Below are 27,606 nucleotides of genomic sequence, written 5' to 3'. Positions count from 1 at the left end.
CAGGATGTCAAGGAAATGGCTCAGTGAGTAAAGTGTTTACCTCCCAAGCAAGAGGACCTGAGTTTGATCCCTGGTACTGAAAATGCTGTATGTGGCAGTGCATGGGGCACAGAGAAACAGGGGTCTCCAAGACTTGTTGGCTAGCTACTCTAGCCTAATGGGTGAGCTCCAGGCCAATGACAGGCCCTACCTTGAAGGAGGTGGACAATGTTCCTTAGGACAACATTGAGGTGCTCTGGTCTCCACACCCAGGCACACATGCACATATGTGCATGCATGCAAACAGTGGTTTCAGGCCATGTGTAGAAGGTACACGTGAAACAATTAGTTTATTTGGGTTTGGGGGTGGCTCGTATGTTTAGATACGGATTCCATCCATAAGGTAACTTATTAAGTATATAAATCTTCTAAAACTTACAGTCTAAAGCATTTCTGACCCCAGACATTTCAGATAAGGAGTATTCAACTTGAAGTGCATTTGACTCCACCACTACTAGTTTTGCTGAGGATTCAGGGGCTTGGTATTCCGGTTCAGGAAGGTGTTGGTCTCCTACTGTGAAGGAAGGCAGTAGGGTAAATAGACAAGGGCTGGGGAGAAGGTTCAGTGGTTAAGAGCACTTGCCCCTTAAGTGTAAAGAGCCTCTGGGGCTGGAGACCATCAAGCTTGACTCCTCACAACCCACATAAAAGGCTGAGTGAGACCACATATGTCTGTAACCCTAGTCCACTGGGTGGGGGGATTGGGACAGGAGGAGTAGAGCCCAGAGAATCTTTGGGGCTCAGTGACTGACAGCACCTCCGGGCTGAGGGAGACCCAGTCAGTCTCAACAGGAAAGACACAGTGCACAGTAAGAGTACACCCAAGAGCACGTCTGCACACACTCATGCATGTGCCGCACACCACACATGCAATACTACACTTCCCACCCCACATGCATGTGCCACACGCCACACATGCATGTATTGTACCGCCCACCACACATGCCTGTGCACACCTCCTACCCCACATGCCTGTATCACACGCATGCACTACATATGACACACATGCCCCCCCACTTGCACACACCAGACATCACGCATGCATCACACACATACAAGTACACATACACACACACACAAGATGATGATAATTATAGATACGATACCTTCACCTCATGTAGTAAAGTTACTCAAGAGAAACCTTTTACTTAAAACATTTGAAAGTGTTATATTCCATGCTTTCCATCCACTTAATAATTTAGATGTGGAAATCCTACATCATATTAATTATTCAGTACATATTTCTATTTTTTTTTTTAACCAGATGTCTTTATGGCACTCTCTAAATGAAATGCATGTTTTCTTCTCTAATTGGTTGGAGAATTGTACTGTAAACGTTACAAAAGCATCTATCTTTTGCTTTCCAGTGACTGTAACATACACTCCTGGTCATTCCTGGTACTGGTGATGTCAGGGCAGGACGCACTGATAGGGTTTTAGTGGGGGTCCAGCACGTCCTAGTTGTGCCGTTAGGAGCAAGGTAACATCCTCTGTATTTTAATGTCCTCATCTATAATACGGGTGATGTAGTAATTAATGATGCAGTGGACATGAAATGTTTCTTGTAACACTCCTGAAAAACCAATTAAAAAGTTTCAGTAAAGGCTGGAGAGATGGCTTGGTGGTTAAGGCGCTTGCCTGTGAAGGCTAAGGGCTCATGTTCCACTCTCCAGGTCCCACGTCAGCCAGATGCACAAGTTGACGCAAAGCACAAGGTAACCCATGCACTCATATCTGCAGTTCAAGTGCATCAGTTCTCTCTCTCTCTCTCTGATAGAGAACAAAACTCACAGAAATAAGGATGAAGCATAAAGCATTTATCTCTTTGCAAGCCCATGCTGTCATGTGGTTTCTTACGAATGAGGCTCAGTTGCCTTCTATATGTAGGTAGATTTAGATCTAATCTAGTGTGGCTTTATATAAAAGTCATTACTGTCAGCATCAAATAATATCACTTTAGCCATCTCATTTGCATGGCATTTCCCTGGGCATTATGCTAAACAAGTACAAGATATATAGCCTTCTGATGTGCCAGTTGCACTGTTGGTGAATATATATCTGACAGTATTGAATTACTAGGAAGTATAATTTTAACAATTTGATTCTAAGTTTCAAAATATTGTTTTTCCCACTAGAAACAATTATTTCTATTATGCCTATTTCTATTATGATTCCTAAGGAATGTTTCATTCATTCTTTCTCATAGAAGGTCAAAACTTTGTAGATAGGTCTAATAACAAAAATTATATGTTTTCTTTGGTCCGTTTGGGGAGCTATTTCAAAAATACCCTTGACTGAGTAATACATGCGTAAACAGCAGTTACATTGCTCACAATTTGGAAGGTAGGACAGCCAACATCAAGGTGCCAGGAGGTGCAGAATCCGCTGAGGGCCTCTTCATAGATGTTGCTACTTCCTCTGCATTAGAAAGGGCAAAATGGCTGTCTGAAGCCTATTTCCTAAGTGCTAATAATCTTCTCTCTTTTACGAGAGCAGAACACTCGTAACTCACCACCTCTGAAAGTCTCCCACTCACTTCCGAATTACCCCCACTCTGAGTTCTGTCACGTTGGAGTCACCTCCTAACAGTTTGTCATGTTGGAGATCACCTTTTAAAGTGCCCAGCTCTCAGTTCTATCACATTGGAGGTTAGGGTTCACTATAGAAATTTTAAGAAAAATAAACATTTAGACCACAGCAATATAGCAGCATGTTCAGTTTATTTTATCAACCATAGCCAAAATAAAATTTATTTCTCCTTCTAATGACTCACACACATTTACACTATTTTGATTTTTCCAGCTTCAGGAAATAATCTAAACAAATTCTGCCTATTAGTAATCTTGGTAAAGAACTGTATGCCCTTCATTAGGCCTGTAGTTAAGTTTATATATACATGAAGGCTCACTGGAAATGCATGCATACATGCTTGAATGCATACATACATGAGTGAAAGCTTACTAGAAAGTTAGCTCGTGCATGGCGTACATAGGAAAGCTAGCCAGAAAACTGACTTGTTTATTTTTATTCTGTGTGCATGCATCTTTGGGTACATGTGCATGTATATGAGGGTGCACATGTGTGTGCCACATGTACATGGAGGCCAGAGGACTACTTTGGACATTGTTCCTCAGGAATGATATCCTCCTTTTGAGTTCACGTCTTCCATTGGCCTGGAGTTTGCCTACTTAGACTGACTGGCTGGCCGACTCCGGGGATTGCCTGTCCCTGCCTCCCAAGCACTGGAATCATAGGCACCTCCACCAAGTCCAGAATTTCTCTTATCAGTTTTGGGGACCAAATTCAAGTCCTCAAGCTTTCAAGGCTATCTCCCCAGCCCAGTGTATTTTCTTTTTTTTTAAGAGCAGGAGATGAGAAAAGAGTTTCTCAAGAAGTTGTCTAGGTTTTGCATCTTAATCACACAAGTCAGTGGTCTGACATTAATAATTAGCAGAATAGGAATTAATAGATAGAGCCCTTCTATCTGTTCTTGCTGTCCGTGGCCACCAGCAGGTCCTGGGGTTCTGTTACATTTAGTGAGGAGGGTTGCATGCAGAACGCCACCTTAGTAGATAGAGCTGCTGCCAGAGCCCCTTGCTGGGGGGCCTCCCGCTGGGTGCCCGGGCTCAGGGTGGGAAGGAATACCGGCCTGCCAGCATTTGCTGCTGCCTAACAAATCGGGACCTTAATTATGGCAGGAAGCCTTTTAGCAATGTATCGGTGCGTTTGTGATCTTCTATTGATGACAGAAAATGTTTGCCTTAAGGCCACTCTAGCACATCATCTGATTGAACTGCAAGAAATTCATCTTGGTCCTGAAGCTGTTTTTCGTGGGCCATGCTGAGTGGCTTTGAGAAAATCTCCTGAGTATCCCCCTTGCATAAGAATTGTCGCTCTGAACTGTCCCTTTGCTTCAGAGGAGAGTGTGCACAGGTGCTGTGGCGGTTGGTTGGTTTCTGCCCTGTGCGTCCCTGTGCAGCTTGTCTTCAGCTCAAGTCTGTTAGTGACTTACAGTCTTGACTCTGACCTCCAAGCCTGTGCTTTCAGATTCTGGACAATCCCATTTTTGCATGTAATTGTCTTTTATCTAAATATGTCTTTCTTGTACCCGACCAATATCCTTATTGCTTTTGTTGTTTTGTTAAGCCTCATGAACTAGAAATTTACTGTGTTTGAAAGAGGACTTTTCTGATGAAGATGCTAGATTCAAGATGGTGGCAGACTCTTTGAGACAGTTTCCATTGAGATGATCTGTTAACTCTTCATCTAGAGTCTGGGCTGCCCCTCACTGTGCCAACAAGAGACTGTGGCAGAAGTGGCACCCAGCCAGTTGGGGCCTAGTCTGAAAGGCTCAGGCCTGTGAGCTGACAGATGCAGCCAGCTTCCCTGCTGGGAACCCCAGGAGAGGTCCCACAGTGACCTGCGTGGGCAAGCGCTCTAGTCCATCCATTCCTGCCCCACCACCCCAGCTGAGCTCCTCATGACTTGTTCTTGGGAACAGGAAACTTGCTTTTCTGAGCACTGGCCAAATTCTGTACCCAGACACCATGAAACCTACTAAAATGACCACTTGAGCCTACTAGACCTGGGCATAGTGTGTGCTTTTGTTTAACATGATGACAATTGTTGACGGGTCCATGACGCTGGGATAAACTTCCAAACAGACACAGTTTATGGGAGGAAGGGATTTATTTCAGGCTTATAGATCCAGGGAAAGTTTCATCAAATAGTGAAGAAGCTGGCTGTCACTCATAAATCCACGCAGAGAGAGAAACTTCCACCAACCAGAAAAACACCAAAAAGCAGCAAGCAGCAGGAACCCCACCAGAGCTCAGACCTCTGTATGCCTTTGGGCTGGAGTTCAGATTTGTCCCTAAACATACCTCATAGCTGGACCCCAGGTTCCACCACCGGTGGCACCTCCTCTAGCCAGGTGGCTGAAGACCCAAGCTACAAGTTTTAATAAAACACCCGAGTCTGTGCGGACGTGCATTCAAACAACCACAATTATCTGGGACAATCAGACATTTTTATAGTGAACAAGTTGATATTTTAGAAATTATTTTGGTCAAAAGTGCTAATGACCCTTTGGACTTGGTGAAGAGCTTTAAATGAACATTTCCCAAAGATGAATAAGCACCACATGAATGAATGAATGCATCTTAACTTGCAAAAGATGGACGGCAAAACTCCCGCCACTGGGATCTACCTAGCTACTCTACTAATGCCTGTGCATAGCTGTAGTTGGCAAATGACATTTAATTTTAATTAAGAACATAGCATGTTGAGACTTATTTCAGCAGAAAATCTGAAGATGTGCGTACCCTTTGCAACTGCTTATAATCAGAGTTGGCACTGCATCCTGTCCTTCACTTTAGCCCTTGTGTGTGTTTATAAAGAGCTGGCAGAGACCATCTCATCTGTGTAAATAAGCAGCTCTTTCATGTATTGGTGCTGCTGAGCTCTACTTTGACACTCAGCACCCGGAACACAGAAAACCCCCAGGAGATGTTGTTAAATTTATGAATAGAGGTCCCTTCAGGTCACTACATTTTGTTTTTTCACTATTCCTCCTTCATCCCCCAAATCTTTGAAGCCCCTTATTAAGTCAGTTTAAACAGTTAAGCTGCTAATGCAAGGGATACTAAAAAATTATAAATCATTTTAGAGAGCATACATCCAAAAATGTGTTTGCATTGTCTCACGGACATTTGTAACTTGAACCACTGTGGGCTTCAGGAGAAAACTTCACATTTGGAAGCCATCGCTTCTCCCGCCCCTTCTGTGTTTTTATGTGTATAAGCATCGAGAAGCACTTCCAGTCCTGGGATGCGCTGCAGTCAAGCACCTGTGCTCCTTGCCTTCAGTTCTACACGTGACTTCAGAGGTGGCATTGTTGGTATCTGGCAGGAATGAGACGTGACAGAAGTCCTGGTACTCTGCAGAGCTAGGGGGCTTTGTTTTCTCCACATTGTCTCACTAGGATTTCAGAGCAGTGTTCATATCTAATGACTTAGCTGTGTCTTCACCAGGAAGGTTAAAAGTACCTCTGTGTGGAGCACATAGCTACTTGTCAACCTTTATGATTTTAGAGGAAATAGTGTGTATCTGACTATTTTAAATCTTTTCCACAGGAGTAATAACTTTCAGACACATGGTTAGATAGGGCCAGCAAATGGAAGCCAGAGACAGGAGATAAAATACTAAGTAACAGTTTGGGTACATTGTCTAGTTATCTCACTACAATTAAGATTCTAGGACTGACTTGCTAACAGATGGTTTAGAGAACTTCAAGATGAATAATTAGCATTCCTGTAGTATTTTACAGTATCCATAATACTTTCATGGATCATTCATGTAAATTGCTTAGTGCATAGTCTGGTATATACCAAGCCCTCAGGAGATGGTAGTTGTTGGGACTGGAAAGAGAGCTCAGTGGATAACATGCTTACCTTGCCAGTATTAGGATCTGAGTTGAATCCCCAGTACTCCCTGAAAAGTGCTAGGTGTGACAGCACATTTTTGTAATCCCAGCACTGTAGATGTGACATGGAGACGGGGTGTCCCTGGAGCTCTCTGTCCAGCCAGTCTAGTCTAGTTAGTGAGCTGTAGTCCAGTGAGAGACTCAATCTCAAAAAGAAATGGACGGTGTCCCCAAAGTTATCTACATGCATACACACACACACACACACACACCCACCCACCCATACACAGATGCATACACACAGAAAAACTAGATGCTAGTTACTAGTAATGCTATTACCATCCTCTTCCTTGACATTATGTGTTAATATTTCTGCTTTACAAAAGAGCCCAAGGCTCAGGACAGCCCAATGACATCACAAGGGAGCAGAGCCAGGACTTATTTCTAGGTCCTGTAACTAACTCCACATCCAGGTCTCTGACTTGTTCACTCCATCTTGGTCCTAGCCTATAACCTAATTGTGGTTGACCTTGACGGTTAACCTTTATTCAGGCATTTATGGAGCCATTGTGTATTTTTGAAGAATAGTTACGGGGATTGGGAGGAATTGTAAAAACAATATTTCAAGTTAATTACTGTAGACGTAGCATATAAGATAGGTAGGAGGGTGAGAAATAGGCGATTAGATCAGTTCGGAGACTGTCCTAAGAGCTGAGGTGGGAGTTGGTTTGGAAATGAAAGGGTTTTTGTAGTGGGCATGAAAATGAAGGGATGAGTTTTCTCACATCCAATAATTCCTGCTCTGTCTGTTCCCTATAATCTGCTTCACCAGACCTGTTGTTAGCTTCTCATATCCCGTATCTGATGTGATTAGACGCCATTGGAGCCATTTGGCTTCCCACCCGCTGTCCCATGCCCACAGCGATTTCATATAACTACCTGTTTCATTTTCTTTTTTGACTCGAGTGTTGGCCTGAAACCCTGTGAGCTATCTGGCACTTGTCCCTTGTTTGCCATGGGGGTGGGGACTTACTCTCTGCTGATAGTGACTGATGTGCACTGCTTTCTTACTGTGCACTTGCTTCTGTTTTGTCCATCTGACACCCAGTACTGTGCCTAGTTCAGATCCAAAGAGCTTTTTTAAAAACAAAAACTTTTCATTGACAGTTTTCATACTGATAGATAAAAGACCATGATCATAATCCCCTCCCACCACCCTCCCAAATCACTCCACAGAATTCCTTCTTCTTTCCAACTAGTTGCTCTTCTGTTTTGAGTCATCATTTTTTTTTTTTTTTGCTCATATCATACTGAACATCTTTTTTAGTTGATATCCCTTATCTCGTGCTCATTGAACAGCCCAGTCACAGCACCTTGCATACATTGCTGGCTTCCTCTTCCTCTCCTGGGATGTTGATTCAGCTGTTACCTTAGTTTTCTAGAACTCACGATTGTAGAAATTCAACATTTTTATTTTTTATTTTTTAAAATTTTTTAAATTTTTATTAGCATTTTCCATGATTATAAAAAAATTCCATGTTAATTCCCCCCACACTTAACATTTTTATTTTTATTATTATCATTTGTCTCTGTCTCTGTGTGTGTGTACACCATGGTCTCTTGCCACTGTAAATGAATTCCAGATCCTTAGGTCACTTTTTTTTTTTTTTTGAGGTAGGGTCTAGAATTCACTATGTAGTCTCAGGGTGACCTCAAACCATAGAGATCCTCCTACCTCTGCCTCCCAGCTGCTGGGATTAAAGGCATGTGCCACCACGCCTGCCTTGGGTCACATTTTGTGATGAGCTTTATGGGTAGCTAGGAATTGAACCCAGGCTGGCAGGTTTTGCATGTAGCTGAGCCAGATCCCCAGCATCAATAATTTGTTGTTTTTTTTTTTTAATTTTTAAATTTTTTAAATTTTTTTTTGTTTTTCGAGGTAGGGTCTCATTCTGGCCCGGGCTGACCTGGAATTCACTACGTAGTCTCAGGGTGGCCTTGAACTCATGACGATCCTCCTATCTCTGCCTTCTGAGTGCTGATATTAAAGGCATGTGCCATCACGCTGAGCAATAGTTTGGTTTTTTAAAAAAGTTTTATTTGGAGCTGTTTGTGCTTAGTGATTTGGAACTAAGAAATATTTAATAAAAATTTTTCTCCCAGATTAAAACTGTTCATAATTTAAACATTCCTAAAAGTCTTAGCTCTTCGTAGTTTTGAAGCCCTCCTCATTTAGGGATGGCTATAACAAAACTAGTTGTAATTGAACTGTAACTGTTTATGAGATGCATGTGAGTTTTGAACTCATAAATATTTTTTGCCAGTGATTTCTGAACTGAAAGGGTGCTAAGGAGATAGGAACTATAATTTAATCCAGATAAAAGTTTAGAGGACAACTCATGTAACTTGCGTACTACTTCAGAGCATTTGACTCAAGTATGTTTTTCAGTAATCTTTTCAAGTGTAATAGGTGGGCCTGTTTGTTGCTTTTTGGTGTGTGTGTATGCACACGTGTGTGTGTGTGTCGAGTATATTTGGTGTAGTATGTGATATGATGTGCCCCTGTGTGTGTTTGTGTGTGTGTGAGAGAGAGGGGGGGGGGAGGAAAGGAGGGAAAGCTGGAAGAGGAGGAGGAGGAGGAGGCGGCAGCCAGGGGAGAAATTTGAGTGCCTTCTATTGCTCGCCTGTGTTTCCATAAGATGGACCCTCTCAACCTGGAGCTGGTGTTTTCGGTCAGTAAGTCACAGCGATTCTGTTGCCCAGCCCAGCACCTGTGTGGGTGCTAGGGAATTGAACTTGGGCGGGTTCAGGCCCTCTAGGACCCTCATGCTTACACAGTAAACACTCCTCTCTGAGCAATCTCCTCAGCCTGGGCCTGCTTTAAACACACAGGTTTCAGATTTCACCTTTCTTTTAAAATATTATTTATTTTAGAGAGAGACAGACAGACATTATGGGTATGCTAGGTCCTCTAGATACTGCAAACAAACTCCAGATGCATGCAGTACTTTGTGCATCTGGCTTTTGCATGGGTACTGGGGAATCAAACCTGGGACATCAGTCTTTGTAAGCAAGCACCTTTACCCTTTGAGCCATCTCTCTGGCTCCAGATGTGAGCTTTCACTCATGATAAAATGTGTGTTTTATGTTTGTCACTTTGATAAGGTCATGTGTCCCAAAGGAGACTTTGGACAGCTTTTTTTTTTTTTTTTTTTTTTTTCCTGTTTTTTCCAGGTAATGTCTCACTCTAGCTCAAGCTGACCTGGAATTCACTATGTAGTCTCAGGGTGGCCTCGAACTCTCGGTGATCCTCCTACCTCTGACTCTTGTCTCTGCTAGGATTAAAGGTATGCGCCAAAGCGCCCAGCTTGGACACCTTTTTAAATGATAATATTTTTTGCTTGGTGATTGAAAGTACATAAAGAGTATAGATTAAAATTAAGCTATCCATACATTAAATAGGAGTCAACATCCTAGCATATTTTGGATATTTTCTATATGATGCTTTAAAAAATAGTAAGAAGAGGGCTGGAGAGATGGCTTAGCGGTTAAGCGCTTGTCTGTGAAGCCTAAGGACCCCAGTTCGAGGCTCGATTCCCCAGGACCCACATTAGCCAGATGCATAAGGGGGCACACGTGTCTGGAGTTTGTTTGCAGTGGCTGGAGGCCCTGGTGTGCCCATTCTGTCTGTCTGTCTGTCTCTCTCTCTCTCTCTCTCTGTCGCTCTCAAATAAATAAATAAAAATTAAAAATAACGGTAAGAAGAGCTGGAGCTAGAGAGATGGCTCACCATGGTTAAGGCCTTTGCCTACAAAGCCAGATAACTTTTTAAAAATTTAATTTATTTATTTGAGAGAGAGAGAACGAATGAGCATGCTAGGGCCTCTAGTCACTGCATGTGAACTCCAGATGCACATGCCGCCTGTACATCTGGCTTTCCATGGGTACTAGGGAATTGAGCCTGGGTCCTTTGGCTTTGCAGGCAAGCATCTCAATTGCTAAGCCATCTCTGTAGCCCACAAGCTGGTTTTGAGTCCCCAGGACCCATGTAAACCCCAATGCACAAAGTGGTGCATGCATCTGGAGTTGGTTTGCAGTGGCTGGAGGCCTTGAGCACATTTCCTCCGCATTGAAGGATGTAAACAACTATTGCAGCTTTATCAAAGCAGCTGGGTCAGCTCACAAGCGATGGTGTGGGGAGGGCCATCTGACCCCTCCTGAGACTTCGGCGCCCCCATGTGCCAGCTGCATACAGCAGTGCACAGATCCCGTGACCTGAGTGGGCAAGATAGAGTATATAGACAGGAGAGGAAAAGATAACCGGGCATGGTGGCACACACTTTTAATTTAATTTCAGCACTTGGGAGGCAGAGCTAGGAGGATTGCAGTGAGTTCCAGGCCACCCTGAGACTACTTACCGAGTGAATTCCAGGTCAGCCTGCACTAGACTGAGACCCTGCCTAGAGGAATAGAAAAGAAAAGATGTAGGAACAATGAATGAGCTCCATTGAGGCTGTTTCTTTGGAGTCTCCATGCTTTGTAAGTAAGCCCTCACCCCAAGGCTAACGGGGGAGCATATGTGGGAGTAATCTCTGAATAGTGAGCCCCACTGTAGTGTTGCTTTGGGGTCTCTCGCTCTGTGAGCAAGCCCTCACCTCCAGGCTGAGGCAGGAGCACAGCGAGTCCCTCTAAAGTCCTGCTCTGGGGTCTGGTCCTCCTGGACAGGGACAGGAGCTTCTAGAAGCGGCCACAGGGAAGCTGTCATTGGTGGCCAGCAGCTCTGGGGTCCCGATGCTCGGAAAGGAAGCTCTCCTGAGGCTGAGGGAGGAGCGACCCCGGAAGCTCCATCGAAGCGACTGCCTTGGGGGCCCCACGTTCCTATAAGTAACCTCCCTTTATGTTCTGTAAGTGACCCCCCAATAAACTCACTGGTTCATGGAACTGGTTATTGGTGTGGTCGTGCTTTGGTCTGCCACCTGAGCCCTATTGGGGTGAAGACGTGTGTTCATGTCTCCCAGGCGAAAGGTTTCCGACAACACTTTGGCACATTCTCTCTCTCTCTCTCTCTTTCTATCTCTCTTTCCTTGCAAATAAATAAAAATATTTTTAAAGAAGTGAGAGAATCAACTGGCTTGATAAGTTTTTGCATTTGGTTTCTGACAAACACGGTTTTAAGTTTGTAGTCCCTTGCTTTTCCTCATCGACAGTACACTTCTGGCATGCACAATCTCCATTGCTAAGAATAAAAGTCCAATACATGCAGTCATAATCATAATTTCTCCTCTTATCAAGTAAGTGGCATGGTGGTGCTCCTGAGAACAACTGTGGATGGTGTATAGACCTGAGACTGAAGGTGGCGTTCAGGGCGAATTCCCTTTAGAGTTCGTTGAGTCTGGTTACTTTTGGGACATAAATGAAGCAGCATAGGAATTGGGCAGATAATGTAAATTTGATTGTTGAGATTCAACCACGTAATAAACTGACCAATCAACCTAATTGGGCATTTTATATTACATAGCACCATAACCCCACGTGCATGTGCCTGGAGTTTGGTCATCCCATTGTCCTGTTTTAATGAGGAAATTGTTTATTTAATTATTTTTATTGAGTGATTGTTTTTGAGGCAGCAGAATGCAGATCTTCAGCTATACAGCTAGATGCAGGCAGGATGCGATCAAACCTCTAGTGAAGATACAGAACAGACATCGTAGGCCACACAGCAGGCTCCCTTCCATACACAAAGGCCACCATATACTAGTTCTGCCCATTTTTAGACGTGACTTCCATCATTCAGCATCCTCTTTGAGAGCCATATGTTGTGTGTACTGGTAGTTAATTCTCTTTCTTTGAGGTGTAGCACTCCCCTGAGTCACTGTGCCACCATTCCATCATCTATTCTGTTGATAAATATTTGATAGTTTCTAGGTGGGGTGATTGTGAATAATGAACATTCTAGGTCATATATTTTCGTTCTCTTGCTACATACCCAGGAGTAGAATTATTAGTTCATAAAGGCGCTTGCCCAGCATTAGCAAATCCATCCAGAGTCACTATGCCCATTTACTTTCCTCCAGTAAGAGTTCCAGGTGCTTCACCTCCTGACAGACACTTGATATTATCAGTCTTGTAATTTTAGCTGATCTGATAGGATCCTAGGCTTCTCCTTCTCATTCTGATTTTAGACTTTGTTTCTCTGGTATATAATACTACTATGTGTTAGCCACAATAATTAAAGTGACTACCACAATCTTTAATTATATTGCTTACTGTTTCCTTTAACTTGTATGTAAGCTGTGTGTGATTTATATGGTCTATCTTCTGCCCCTTACACACTGTCTAGTAGATACTGAAAGTAATAAATGAAAACCTATGAACACCAGATTCTCAGGGATATAAAATGTAAATAAGAGTTCAGACAAATGAACCATCTGCGAGAGTAAGGGAAGATTTTAGGGAGGGGAAATTTGATTGATCTAATGCCTTGATGGAAGTTACAATTTGATTGGTAGGACCCACTGCAGCTGCAACACTGTTGGTGGATTTTACTTTCGTATTGCTGGGGCCAGACATCCAGCCAGAAGCAGCTGATGGGAGGACAGGGTTTAAATCTGTCTTACCCTCCCCAGGGGGAGTTTCATCACGGCGGGGAAAAGATGGTAGTGCCGAGGCTAGGCATCCATCCTGACACCTCAGCAGACAGGAAGCTGTAAGAGGGAGCTGAGCTCTACAGAGGTAGAAGCTGGGCTGTAACACCCCCAAACCCCCCAGCAACACACCTCCAACATCCATTGATTGTCCTTACCCTTAAAAATTAGTCAGATTTGCCTGAAAGTTCTTTGTGTGCTTGGCAATTCCAGGTTGTACTAGACATCTGCTGTTGTGTGGCTTAGCCTCTTGAGTTCTGCTGCTGTCCTCTAGAAATTTCTTTTTTCTTTTTTCATGTGTGTGTGTATGAACAGTATGCATGTGTGTGTAGATGTGCGCCATGTGCACACCTGTGTTGAGACCAGAGTAGATCATCTGGCGTCTTCCCCTGGGTTCCTCTGCAGTGTTTCCTTGGGGAGTCTCACTGAACCTGGACCTACTTGAGCGGTGGTTTGAACTGTGGTTCGGTCCTCCACGCCTCGGTGGTGCTCCTGTGGTTCATTCTCACATGCATGGAGCCCATGTTAGCATAAGTCAATTCACACACACAATTAATAAATCTGGGTTGAGCGCTAAGGCTCAGGGAACATTTCAAAGAGGGAGCAAGAAAGATTTGCGAGCCACAGGATGGGAAGGAGTATCTTGCAGTACGATGCCCTCCCAGCCCCTCACAGACAGACTGGTGCCTTCGTGACCCCACCGTGAACACCAGCGACCCCGCTGAGGAGGGCCCTCAGTGGAATGGGGAGAGGAAGAGGGAGCATAAGACTATAACCTGATGGGTATATGGCTAGTATGCAGTATGGTAAAATAAATAAATAAATCCATGAAAATACAATGTATTTTAGTAATTGCATAACTTTATGCAATAAATTTCACAACATGAAAACAAAATGAAAAAAAAAAAAACTCTGCCCTCTCTGAGATTCCTTCTACATTCATCAGCCCACAGGGACTCATCTTCCTGGACAGAGAGAGGGTTTTTTCCTCCAAGTTTTAGCTTTTTGCCCTCCAAAGAATTCTTATAACTGGGGTCATCTTCCAAGCAAAATAAGGAGAAAGGAAAGAGAGAGAGCGAGAAGGGAGCACTGGAAATCTCCCCTACCATCTTTAGGCCCTTTTCCTACTTCCTTCAGTCAGATAAGCAGATTTGGTATTTTGCTATTTGTATTTTGTTATGAAGTTTCATCTGTAATAAGCAGGATGTATTTGTGGTTTGCCATCCTGGCCACACAAGCAGTCTCCAAACAACTTGTTAATGTATTTCATATGAAATCCCTGTGGGTTAAATTCCCATCCTCACTTGGTCCATTCTAGCCAAACTGTTAGAAACATTTTCCTCTGGTACCATCTCAACTTTTAATGAATTCTGTGCACACAGGCTATCTTATTTATATTTGGTGTGGTCTCTCTGATAGCTTTGAATGTCATGTTGGCATCATGACTCCCTTGACATACTTTTTTAAACATTACATTAGTAAGTTTCTCACTTCTTTTGTATATTAAAAAAAAAAAAAACCCTATTAAAACAAGTCTTTTTCCTAGTGCCGAGGTTACAGGTGTTCATGGCCACACCTGACTTTTTTCATGGGCACTGGAAGCCCAAATCCACAGCCCCACATCAGCTTTGAGCTCATACCTGTGTATCTCATACCTCCAAACAGCACAAGTAATAATGAGGTTTCATTCACACCAGCTGTGAAAGGAGCCTTCAAGCCCTAGTCAAAGCCAGTGCCAGAATACTTTATTGGAATATTAAAAAAAAAAAATCAATCCTAAGGGGTAGGACCTAGGCATTCTTAAATCTTGAGCATTGTCAACTGTGGTGCACATTTCTGAGTGAGCATCTATGCAGTTATATAGCAAGGAGAGGAACTCATCTACAAATGCAGTGTTTTTGCTTTTCAAAAGCATTTCTGATGAGATATGTAAGGCTTTGAGAACTTGGATTTTATTTTATTTATTTGACAGAGAGAAAGAGGGACAAAGGGGGGGGGAGAGAATGGGCGCGCCAGGGCCTCCAGCCACTGCAAACAAACTCCAGATGCATGTGCCCCTTGTGCATCTGGCTAACATGGGTCCTGAAGAATCAAATCTGGGTCCTTTGTCTTTGCAGATAAATGCCCTAACTGGTAAGGCATCTCTCCAGCCCCAAGAACTTGGAGTTTATATAGTCTTTGAGCAGAAATCACACTTCTAAGAGTGTCTATCAGATTGTTGTTTATGTAGGCCAAAAATTGGTACTAATAGGGAATGAGTAAATTATAGAACATAGTAAAGAATCTACAAAGTGGAATGCAACTTATTCATTAAAATAATAGGTCATTTGTTGAAATGGGTAATAATTAAAATAAGTAAAAATTGAGGCTACTTAATATAATTGGTAAATCTCTTTTTATAAAAATGTATGTCTTTGTAAATATAGAGATGGATAGAAAAATAGTCTTGGAGTTTATGCACCAAAAACTTCTAGTGTTCTTTCTTACAGGTGAGAGATTAAAACTGTTTGCTACTTTTCCATCTTAAGTATTGGTAGGAATGTGTTTTAATTGGGAGCAAAGCAAAGTTCTTCCTCAAAAGGACAGAAGAATTAGGACCTGTGGTGAAAGGGGAATGGGTATCAGATCACAGCCGCTGATGTTGAGTAAACTTTTAAACTCTTTGCTTTTGAACAAATACTATATTTTTATTTATTTATTTGAGAGAGAAGGAGGTAGAGAGAGAGAATGGATACGCCAGGGCCTCCAGCTGCTCTAAATGAACTCCAGACGCATGCACACCCTTGTGCATTTGTCTTATGACGTGGGTCTTAGGGAATTGAGTCTGGGGCCTTTGGCTTTGCAGGCAAAGGCCTTAACCTCTAAGCCAGCTTTATAGCCCAAACTCTAACGGTAGCATTTAACAACATTGACAGAAAGGACACAGCAACTTCCCTTTAGAAATGAGTTTTGTATGACTAAAGCTGTTCCGACAAACTACAAAGCCATTGGGCATGGTTGTCAAGAAGCAATGAAAATCGGGTGTTTTGACATTTTGCCTCCAGATACTCTTAATAGAGGAGATTTTAAAAATATTTTTATTTATTTGCAAAATAGGAAGGGAAAGTGGGGGAGGAAGAGAGGGAAAAGAATGTGCATGCCAGGGCCTCTTGCCAGTGTAAACCAACTCCAGATGCATGTTACCACTTTGTGCTTGTGCTTCTGGCCTTACATGGTACTAGAGAATCTAACCTGGGCTAGCAGGCTTTGCAAGCAAGCATCTTTAACCCCTGAGCAATCTCCCCAGATCAGTAGAGGATATATATATTTCTTTTAATTTTTAAAATTCATTTATTGGAAAAAAAAGAATGAGGTAGACCCAGAGTGAGTCTGGGCACACCGTGGCTTCCTGCCCTTGCAAACAAACTCCAGATGTTTGTGCTGCTTAATGCATGTGACTTTTTGCAGGGATTGGAAAAATCAAACCTGGGTCATTAGGCTTTGTAAACAAGTGCCATAACCACTGAGCAGTCTATCCAGCCCTGAGGATATTTTTAATACCAGGTAAAAGGTTAAATGAGAACTTTAAAAAGTCTTTTTGAAGCCGGGCGTGGTGGCGCACGCCTTTAATCCCAGCACTTGGGAGGCAGAGGTAGGAGGATTGCCATGAGTTCAAGGCCACCCTGAGATGACAGTTAATTCCAGGTCAGCCTGGACCAGAGTGAGACCCTACCTCGAAAAACCAAAAAAAAAAAAAAAAGTCTTTTTGACTCCCAAAAAGAATTTTATGGGCTGGAGAGATGGCTCAGCAGATAAAGTGCTTGCCTGCAGTTTTAATGACCGGGGTTCAGTTCCCCAGTACCCACGTAAAGCCAGATGCTCAAAGTGGCGCATGCTTCTGGAGTTTGTTTGCAATGGCTGGAGGCCCTGATGCACCCATTCTCTCTGTCTCCCCTTCTCTTATCTCTTTTCTCTCACTGTGTACATAAATAAATTTAAAAAAATAAAGAATTCTATATCAGCTCATTTTTATGGCCAGGAACATAATTGCATGATAAAATTCCCATGAAATACGAACCTTCACTTTCTGCATGTGGATGTGTGTTGTGTGCACATGCATGTGCCCGCATGGCACCCCACACCCTGTGTCACCTGTGATGGCTCTAATGGAACGCCGGGTGCCCCACCCCATTGCTTTTTCACCATTCTTATTTGAGCCAGACTCTTGCTGATTTCAGATTGGCTCTTGTTTCACAAGCTCTGGCAATTCTTGGGTCTCTGCTTTCCACAGGCCTGGGGCTCAGACACACGTGGCCACATCCAGCCGTTTATGTGGATCCTTGGGATCAAACTCAGGTTTCTCTCAGACGTCCTCCAGCCTTTACACAGGAAGTGCTCTTAACCCCTGAGTCATCTCTCCAGCCTTCTTGTAGCATGTTATGGTACACACAGTCAGAAGGAAAGTTCCAGAAGCTGACTGGTACTGTCTGCTACAGTTTGTCACTGGAGAATGAGTGAAGGGAAGAAGGGACTGATTGTACGTACACCCACTGCAATTAAAGAACAAATAATCAAACATTTTACTCGGTGTGGCACGTGTACATGTATGTTTTTATGTGTGAGCACACAAGTGTGCGGGTGCACATATGTGCATGTGCGTATAACGGCCAGTTGTTAATATCTGATGTCTTCCTCACTAGCTGTCCACCTTACTTTTGAGAATGTGTCTCTCTGAACCTAGAACCGACTGATTTGGCTAGATTCGGTAGCCATTAAGCACCAGGGGTCTTCCTGTGTCCATGTCACCAGCACTGGAATTACCAGTATACACCACCATGCCCAGCTTTTACATGGGTGCTGGGGGTCTGCACTAACATCTTCATGCTTGCACTGCAGACACTTTACTCACTGAGCCATCTCCCCAGCCCCCACCTATTTATACCATTTTGGGGGTCACAAAGACATAAATGAGGCTAGTGGTTCTTAAAACTCTCCATTAGTAAGTAGGTAGGTAGATGATACACAGCCAGACAAACAGAAAGATATAGACAGACAGAAAGAAGAGGATGTAATAAACTGTTGATCCTACAGACAGATTCATTTGCTCCAAAGAATGGCCCATGAATCAATATTTAAATTCTCAAGTTTTAACAATCAGCCAAGTTTAGATGCTATCAGAACATAATGCACCTAAGCACACACACACATTAGGACACTTACAAGGAGAAAACATAAAATCGGTTGATAAATACATCAAATGCTTTTGAGCTATTGATATTTACAAAGCTGCCTCACTGAGAAGCCTGTCAGCTTTCTTCAGCTAAGCGATGTTTCGTGCAATCCACAAAGCACAGCTGCTTGACAGAGCTAGTCTTATTTATTCAAACATTACATAATCATGCTCATGAATATAATAAACTATGGGAGTCATGTCATTGAGAAGTGGGTTTGTCCACAGTCTGTAAACAAAAGAATTGCGCTGCATCAGCCACTGTCTGAGCCTGGTCATGCTTTTAAAGGAAATGTCAGGGACAATATGGTGAAGTTGATAAGATAGCCTCTGATCCTTAAGATAAGCACAACGTGGTGTCCTTCCCATGGTGAGGTTAACAGTAATTCATGAATTGAGGAATTTTGGAATTTCGATTTTTCAACTTCATTCCTAAGTGGTATGTGTAGGGAAGAGGGTGATGATGGACTGGGGAGATGGCTCAATGGTTAAAGGAACCTGCTTGCAAAGCCTGACAGCAGGGTTTGATTCCCCAGGTTCTGTGTCAAGCCTTGAGGCGTTAGAGCCCAGGCCCGCTTGCATCCACCTCTCTCCTTCCTCCGTGCTGATGTGACATGATGTGACGTGATGTGATGTGACGTGACGTGACGTGACGTGACGTGATGTGATGTGATGTGATGCTGCCTGCCTGCTCTTGCCATACTTCAAACTGCACCAGAATGAACCGTCTCCTTCCAGAACGTGATTTGTGTCAGGTATTTTGTCCCAGCAACAAGAAAGTAACTGACGCAGGCAGCCAAGTTTTCTCTTCTCTGTCCGCGCAATCCTTTTCCTGGTCTCCCCGTCTTTCTCATTCCTCTTAGCATCCAGATTCCTTCAAATGTTTACTCTCTGGACAGGACCTTCCTGTCATGACAGCCGAAAGCCTTCTGTGGTTCCCTTCTTCACTGGGGCTAGTCTGGTCTTCAAGTGTTTTCAGACAGCTTTTCTACCCGTCTCATTTCTCATTTTTATGATGCTTAACTGAGACAGAAGGGATTGGCCACTATCAAGTTGCTTCTTTCTTTTTATTTTGGTTTTTCGAGGTAAGGTTTTATTCTAGCTCAGGCTGACCTGGAATTCACTGTGTAGTCTCAGAGTGGCCTCAAACTCACGGCGGTCCTCCTGCCTCCCAAGTGCTGGGACTAAAGGTGTATGCCACCACGCCCAGCTCATTATTGCTTTTGACGCTTTTGCCTATTTCTCCCCCACAGCCACGTCTCCGACTTGGTTTTGCCCCTTCTCCAGAGATCACTCCCTCCCTTCATTACTGTCTCAACATCCTAACATTTCATTTCCCAGGCTGTGGCCAGACCTCAGTGGGAGTCAGTGGGTGTGGAGCCATTATCCTATATTATCCACTCTTGATTTCTGCATTATCTCATTTCATCCTTATAGAACTTTACTGTGCAGTGGGAACAGATACATGGCTTTTCACCAACAAAGACATGAAATACAGATGCTCAGAGAGAATGATTTGCTCAGTCTTGCAACCTCTCCTTGGTACAAGATGAAGCAAAGCCACCAATCACAGTTTAAAATATTTTTTACTGTTAACAGAGCGGGAGAATTCCTCACCATCTGGTATTCTGGCATGTACGTAATTTTCCCTAGGATCTTGTCAGTGTCTCGGGACGTCAGTGTGTGGTTCTCTGGCATCCTGGGCACCTGACTGTGAAGAAGACCCCTGCCCGTTCAGTCAGCAGTGAGTAGAGTCTCTGACACTGACCCACTTTGCATCTGCACGGTTAGTTGTTATTAGCAACTGTTAAATGCCAATACATGTTAGAAAGTTCTACTTGCCATTTGAAAAGCAAACTGCTGGTAAGCTGTCCTCAAGTTCTTGATTTAGCTAGTGTATCTTCCAACTGCTAATAAGTTGTTATTTCTGCAAGTCGTGAAAAATTCATATATTCAAATAGATCCCGTACTTTTCAACTGAAAGTATAAGAAATTTTTCTCCCTTAAATGTATATAGTACTGTATTTCAACTCAAAAATATTCTGTCATATAGCTCTGTGTTAATAAATAGAGAGTGACGTCCGTGTTTAATTTATTCTGTTTGCTTGGAGACACAGGGTCTCTGGTAGCCCAGACTGGCCTCAAACTCACCACATTGGTGAGAGTGACCTTGAACCCCAGACCTTCTGGGCCTCCGCTTCTCAAGCTCTAGCATCGCGGGTGCCACCATGCTCCAGCAGTATCAAGTCCCTTTTTACTGTGGTTAACAGATGGACCTTACACATTTTCGCTGAAATTCAACACAAGTTGACTTCATTGCATTAGTGTTTATAAGTTACTTTGCTGTCCTGTGGGGTGTATCATTCTTAGCGTTCTGGGACATCAGACTCTCTTAAGGAAAAGGAAGTGCAGTTATATCCTTGCAGGTGAAACGGACTAGAAACTGACATTGTCTTGACATTTCCTGTCCTTGACTGCTAGCTGTTCTGTGCAAGGGAGAACAGTGAGTCAGGTGGCTGAAATATAGTGACGTCGTAGTGAGCTGCATTATTCTCTGCCGTGTCTCCTCCCGGAGACCCACCCAGTAGTGCATATGGGAGTCCTGGTGCGTGTGCCCGGAGCTGCCTGCGTGGTCTAGTAGTGCAGGAGTCGTGAGACTCCTTTGTACAAACTACTGTGCATGCCTGTTAGTGTCCAAGTTCCGCTTTACCCATGGCGAGGTTATTCTCTCCCTCTTGCTTCCTCCTTTTCTTCCTCCCTCCTCCCCTGCTTTGACAAGGTCTAGCCCCGTGGCCTAGACGGACCTTAGACCCAGCAATCCTCCAGCCCCGACCTCCTGAGTGATGGATTCCTGGCATGCACCACCACGTCAGGCACTCGCGCTCATTTTCAGGTTGTTGCTATACTGCAAGTTGGTAAATACCACAGCGCCTAGAGTAAGCCCTCTGGTTGATCTAGTGCCAGAGGAAAACATGCATGCCTGTCACAGATGTGGTTGGCTATACATGAGGGTGAGTAGAGAGGCAAGAAGAAGAAATTGTGCAGGTATTATAGCAAAAACGAGTGCCCACCTCATAGTGTCCCAGATGACAGCAGTCCTGGCCAGTCCTCTTAGTGTCCCAGATGACAGTGGTCCTGGCAAGTCCCGTGGCTCAGGGCCTGGTCATGGCTTTCTCTTCTCTCTAGTCACACCTGCTGTCCTTTGGGTACGGCTTTGCTGTTGATAAACTAGGGGTGCGTGCTGCTTAATGGCGGATGCATACTCACACTATACTAAAGTCACAGAAAGCACAAAGAGCTTTTGAAAGGCCATTTAGAGTAAGCCTGATGGCCTCATGGACCTGTGTCAGGTACACTTCTCAGAGCAAGCTTGGTGTGTAAATATGCACACGGCACCTAGCATGACATGCTGTGTGCTGAGCTACTCAGAGCAGCCGTTCATCTTATGATTGCCAAGTTGTTCCTTTTTTAAAATTTTGTTGTTGTTGTTTATTTTTACTTATTTGAGAATGACAGAGAGAGAGAGAGAGAGGCAGATAGAGAGAATGGGCGCACCAGGACCTCCAGCCACTGCAAACCTAACTCCAGACACATGTATAAAATAAATAAAAACAAAATATTTAAAAAAAGAAACAGGGAATGATTCAAGCATTGCGGCTCATGCCTTTAATCTCAGCACTTGGGAGAAGGCAGAGGTAGGAGGATTGCTATGAGTTCAAGAGCAACTTGAGACAACTACATAGTGAATTGCAATGCCAGCCTGGGCTAGGGAGAGACTCTACCTCGAAAAAAAAAAAATTATTTGTATGCATGTGTGTGTGCACATGCACCCATCAGGGTCTGTTGCCACTGCAAACCAACACCAGATATTTGCACCACATGTAATGCATCTGGCTTTATATGGGTGCTGGGGAATTGGACCTGGACCAGCAGGCTTTGCTAACAAGTGTCTTTAACCACTGAGCCATCTCTTCAAGCCCTCAAATTTCTTTTTTAATCTCCCAAAGGGGGAATCCTAAGTGTTCTTCAATACCAAGGCACATGGAGCAGATAGCACAATCTCCTCCAGCTCCCCAGTCCAAAATCTGTTTAAGGGCTGGAGAGATGGCTTAGCTGTTAAGGCCCTTGTCTGCGAAGCCTAAGGACCCAGGTTTAATTCCTCAGTACCCATTTAAGCCACGTACACAAGGTGGCACATGTGTCTGGGGTTTGTTTGCAGTAGCTACAGACCCTGCAGTGGCTAGAGGTCCTGGCATGCCCATTCTTTCTCTACCTGCCTCTCTTTTTTCTCTCTCTCAAATAAATAAATACTTTAAAAAAATTTTTGTTTATTTTTATTTATTTCTTAGAAAGCTACAGAGGAGAGAGAGAGAGAATGGGCGCGCCAGGGCTTTCAGCCCCTGCAAACGAACTCCAGACACGTGCGCCCCCTTGTGCATCTGGCTAACGTGGGACCTGGGGAACCGAGCCTCAAACCGAGGTCCTTAGGTGTCACAGGCAAGCACTTAACCGCTAAGCCATCTTTTCGGCCCTTAAATATTTTAAAAACAAAAAAATCATTTATTAGCTTCAGCAATTTACTATTTTCCAAACATAACTTACTCAGTATTCTAGTTAAGATGAAAAGGAGAGATAATGTCAAATAAAGCTAATAATTGAAATGTTTAATTTGTATCAGCTGTAGAAAAACATAATTTCTCTTTTAACTGTCTGATCTAACATATAGGATGTAGTTGTTTGCTGGTTTCTACTGTATATTTGTTCTTGGCTATGACCTGTCAGAACACTGACAATTAAAAGGTGTCCATTCAGTAAAGCTAATTCTTTTTAAAATAATTTTATTTATTATTTATTTGCAAGGGAAGAGAAAGAATGGGGGGAAATGGGTGTGCCAGGGTCTCTTGCCACTGCAAGTGAACTTCAGATCCATGTACCACTTTGTGTGTCTGGCTTTACGTGAATACTGGAGAATCAAACCTGAGCCATTGAGCTTTGCAAACAAGCACCTTTAACCACTGAGCCATCTTTCCAGCCCATGAAAGCTAATCATTACGTGAGATTAGCTGGAACCTTGACTGTCTTTTGGAACAGAAAGAATTTAAATTAATGTAAGAAAAGTTAGTGTAAGATTCCTTGAATAACTTCCCAAGTATATCTGGAAAGGCGAATTGATTGGAAGGGCCAAAACTGATGAATTAACCACATCGTGTGGAAGAAACACTTCATGGTCATGCTGAGAGCAGCTTGTGCCCTTAGGTAGGTGTCAAGCCGACTGGTGCAGGTAAGTTTTCATGCGGCTAAAGAGACCACTTACAATGGACCAAAGCAAAGAGATCATGTCGCTTCCTGTTTCGCTTGCTGCTAAGTATTCCAATACATGTGTGTTTGTTCTTTCATAGGTATGAGAAAGTGCCAGTCATCCTGGTTGGGAACAAAGTGGATCTAGAGAGCGAGAGAGAAGTGTCCTCCAGTGAAGGCCGAGCCCTGGCTGAAGAGTGGGGCTGCCCCTTCATGGAGACTTCCGCTAAGAGTAAAACGATGGTGGACGAACTCTTTGCAGAAATCGTGAGGCAGATGAACTATGCGGCCCAGCCCGACAAAGATGACCCCTGCTGTTCCGCCTGTAACATACAATAGCGTCTGAATGCGCCTGTCCTGGACAGGGTTGGCCCAGATCTGTAGGCGACAGGAACCGGACTACTCCGCTGCAGTTGGTAGGATGCGTGGTGTGAGTCCACGGCGCCCTGCAGCCCTTACTCAGAAACAAGCAGTGACGGCCACTTGGTGTGTCTGAGTACGTCTGGCTCAGTAACCACGGTTGTCACCGTTGTCTCACTATCAGCATCTGCAACTCGAAGGCCGTTGTGCTACAGGGTGACCTCACTTGAAAGTGATGGTGTCATTGTCACTGAGTTGACAGAAGCAACTCTTGTACAAAGCAAAACTAATCATGAGAGAAGCCAGAAGAATTCCTATGACCACTTACAGTTAAAATATTTTGTCATCTTAAAAAAATTAATAAAGGAGAAATATTTTCCTATGAGAGTGCTGAATTTCAGGACTTGGGATAGAGCTTTTAACCAGTGTGGGCATCAAGAAAATAGCCTCTGGCCTGCCAACTGCACTGCAGACAGAGAGAGCCCTTGCCCAGCCGACATGTTTCTGTCTTGCCAAGTTAATGCTGAAGTGTACGGGCTGTCCTAATTTGTGACACAAAGCTCACTCCTTGATAGAGAAAAGTCACCAAGGTTAGAATTTGTTAAATCACCTGCTTTGCACAGAAAAACGGAGGCTCTCTAAAGGGTTTGACGTTGGAGTGACAGCCACAAACCCACCTGCTCTTAAGCGAGCAGGGCTGGTCTTTTCTTATGGAAGACAAAGGGAGCAGCTGATCGCCTGGCCTTACTAACGAGCACCGTAGTGATTAACCAGGACCATCATGGAAGGAAAACGAAGCCATGCTGCAGCCACGTTCCCGTTTGCAGAACCTCCCCCCGCAGGACAGGACAAGTCCCTGGCATTTTCATGTTCATTACCATTATCATTTCATGTCATGTTCATGTTCATTAAACTGGCCGGTTCCTCCCCGCCTTTAAGGGTTATGGTTGTGGGGTGACACCTTTGACTCACCTGCTTTGGAAATCCAGTTTGCTGTAGCAGAGCTTTGTCAGGCATTTCAAAAAAAAAAAAAAGAAAAGAAAGAATCACCACGTGAAATAATTTGGACTTAAAAGTAGAACATAAATTATAGAGTGGAAGGCAAGGGACAAAAAAGCCTTTTATCTTTAATTTTCCTGCAGAATTATATAAAGGTTTTCTTTGTAACAAGTTTGCCCTGATTACTGAAGTGGCAAATACAGCCAGAGTGGATATTTTGTTTTGAAAAGGTGCTCAAGCCCGACATTTTTGGCTTTCATAGCCATGAGCTGGTTATCGTGTATGCGACGGCACAGGAGAAACCTGCCGGAAGTTTTGCAATCAACCGCGAAGGGTTTTTCGCCTCACTTCAGAGCTGTGAGGGCTCAAGAGATTGTCTTGAGCCCCACCCTCTGGAGATAAATTTGGCCTTTGGAACTGCAATGTCACTGAGCCTGCGATACACTTCCTGCCCACACCTTGGTTCCACAGTCTTGTGCAAGTAACCTCTGGTCTTACGTGTGTAACTGAGAGATGAGTGTGTCTGTGTGTGCATGTGTGTTTATTGTTCCTAAGACTTTGGCACAAATCAGAGATAATTGCCTATACTGAGAATCTATACTGCAGAATATAGTATATTAAAAAAATCATTCTTTTAAATTATTTGACTCGTATGCCACTGAAATCCTTGGTAGCCCCTCCCCCAAGTGTTTAGTAACTGGCATTTAAGTTGAAAGGATAGAAAACAAAGTCAATAGTATTTTTCATATATGAGAAAACTGAAGAAATAACGTGGATAAAACCAGGTCTTGGTTGTTAGGAATTATTTACAATCTTCAGTACAATTTTCCTCAATTAGGAAGTACCTCATTTATAGGACAGAAAGTTCTACCTAGTTTTCAAATTTCAGTATGTAAAAGTTGATTTGGCTCAGAGACATCAAAGATTCAACAAGTATCTTTTATCTACTGAAGTAGAAATGTTAGTGAATTGGTTGAAGTTTGAAACCTTTAATGTCTCAGAATAATTCTGGTTTTTAGAATTCCATAATTGATAGCAATTTATAAAAAAAAAATAAGACTGCATTAGCAACAGTGATGCAGATCCCTCAGTTTTATGTCATGGATTGCTATGTGGATGGGAAACCATGGGTGAGATCATGTGAAGGGTCTGGAAAAGTGTCTAGTAGAAATGCTTGTCCAATAGTGAAGTGGGCTTTTCCTGTAGACATGTTCCTAAGAAGTGACCCAGCGCCATGACCAGTGTCTCACTGGCCCTTCCGTGGTGGGCAGGCAGCAGGTCACCCAGACTGGAGACCCTTGGAGTCTGCCCTCCTCCAGCATGGGCCTAACTGCTGAAAATGAGTGTTTGTTGGGAATAAAAAGCCCCAGACCAGGATTCTACTTGCTGGTACCTGACACAGTAGAGGCCGTGGAGGAGAGCTGGAGACCACTGGTTGCTATTTATCCAATGCCCTGATCAGACTAGTACCAGATAAGAGAAAGTTCTAACATGCCTTAAAAAGCTTATGGTTTGATCCAAAGACCCATTTTTTCTTTAGCTATTATGATAAAGTTTTCTTTTGTTTATTTACATTGGTGCAAAGCAGCATTTTTTTTTTTTCTGTCAACATTGCAACGTTGGGTTGTGTAAACTGTGATTGTGATGGGAGCGGATGCCTTTCATGTGGTCCCGCTCGCACGCACCAAGCCCGCATGGGATCAGAAGTATGACAGAAGTTCTCCCTACTCCGCTGAAGGCGCTTTGATGACCTCGTCCTGTGGTTTGTAGAATTCTGACTGAATGTTTGAGTTCGTGGCTGTGGCGGCCATCGCTTTCTGTGGTTAAACTACTGACACTTGCTTTTCCGTGTGAACGGCGTGGCCCCAGGATGCCTGCTGCGTGTTTCCCGGTGTGGATGCATCAGCACCTGTGACTGTGAAAGTGCTTGTTGGGTGTTCTGTCTGCTTGTCTCTCCCTTTTCCGTCTCGAGCAGTGGTCCCGTGTTAGCACTGGTTAAGCTTTAATTGTCTCCTTAGCCAATCACATGTTAAAGACTATGGGGTCTTCTTGTTTTCTTTAACTGGTCATCTTGCATCTATCCAAATCTTGATCAGGGTTTCCAGAAGGACTGCAGTAGGTTTGGAAAACAGACTTATCATTATTGATTTGGGGCTTCCCAGAGATCTAGTTCACAGTTAATTGTTGCGCTCTAATACAACTGACCATTGAAAATTGGACAACAGTTTATTGTTTGGTAACAATGTCAGTTGTTAAACCCTGACATTTCAATTAAAACACAAATTGTAGTTATAACTCAATGCAAACTCAACAGTTGTATTTGGAGTTAAATTATTTTAACAAATAAATTTATTTAATGAAACTCTGGGTTTTGTTTTGTATGCATTCCTGAGTGAAATGTATTCTATTTATAGAAACAACTGAAAAGCACCATGTGTATGAACTTAGTGCTTTCCTATAGAACTGTCCAGTCAGAAGTTCATCACATAGTAATAGATCATTTCATACCCTTTCAAAATAAAACAGGAAGGTTTTTAATCAATCGTCAGGAATACAGACTCCTCCTTACAAATGATGTTTTGTATTTTCACGGTAGCCGGCTAACAAGAGTTCTAGATAATTAACGTGAACTA

General features: G+C 43.3%; 1 protein-coding gene across 1 annotated transcript in view; it reads left to right on the top strand.

The window, feature by feature from the left end:
* The window catches only part of Rap2a (RAP2A, member of RAS oncogene family), a 37,572-nt gene extending 10,237 nt beyond the window's left edge, over positions 1-27,335 (top strand). Inside the window, exon 2 of the mRNA XM_004651062.2 lies at positions 23,716-27,335. Within this exon, the coding sequence (XP_004651119.1) occupies positions 23,716-23,953 (238 nt within the window). The 3' untranslated portion in view covers positions 23,954-27,335. The remainder of the gene's footprint in view (positions 1-23,715) is intronic.
* The last annotated feature ends 271 nt before the right edge of the window (positions 27,336-27,606 follow it).

This window comes from Jaculus jaculus, chromosome 3 (assembly GCF_020740685.1).
Source record: "Jaculus jaculus isolate mJacJac1 chromosome 3, mJacJac1.mat.Y.cur, whole genome shotgun sequence".
Classification (NCBI taxonomy): Eukaryota; Metazoa; Chordata; class Mammalia; order Rodentia; family Dipodidae; genus Jaculus; species Jaculus jaculus.
Note: the sequence above shows the minus strand (reverse complement) of the source record. Positions and strands in the feature narration are given on the sequence as shown.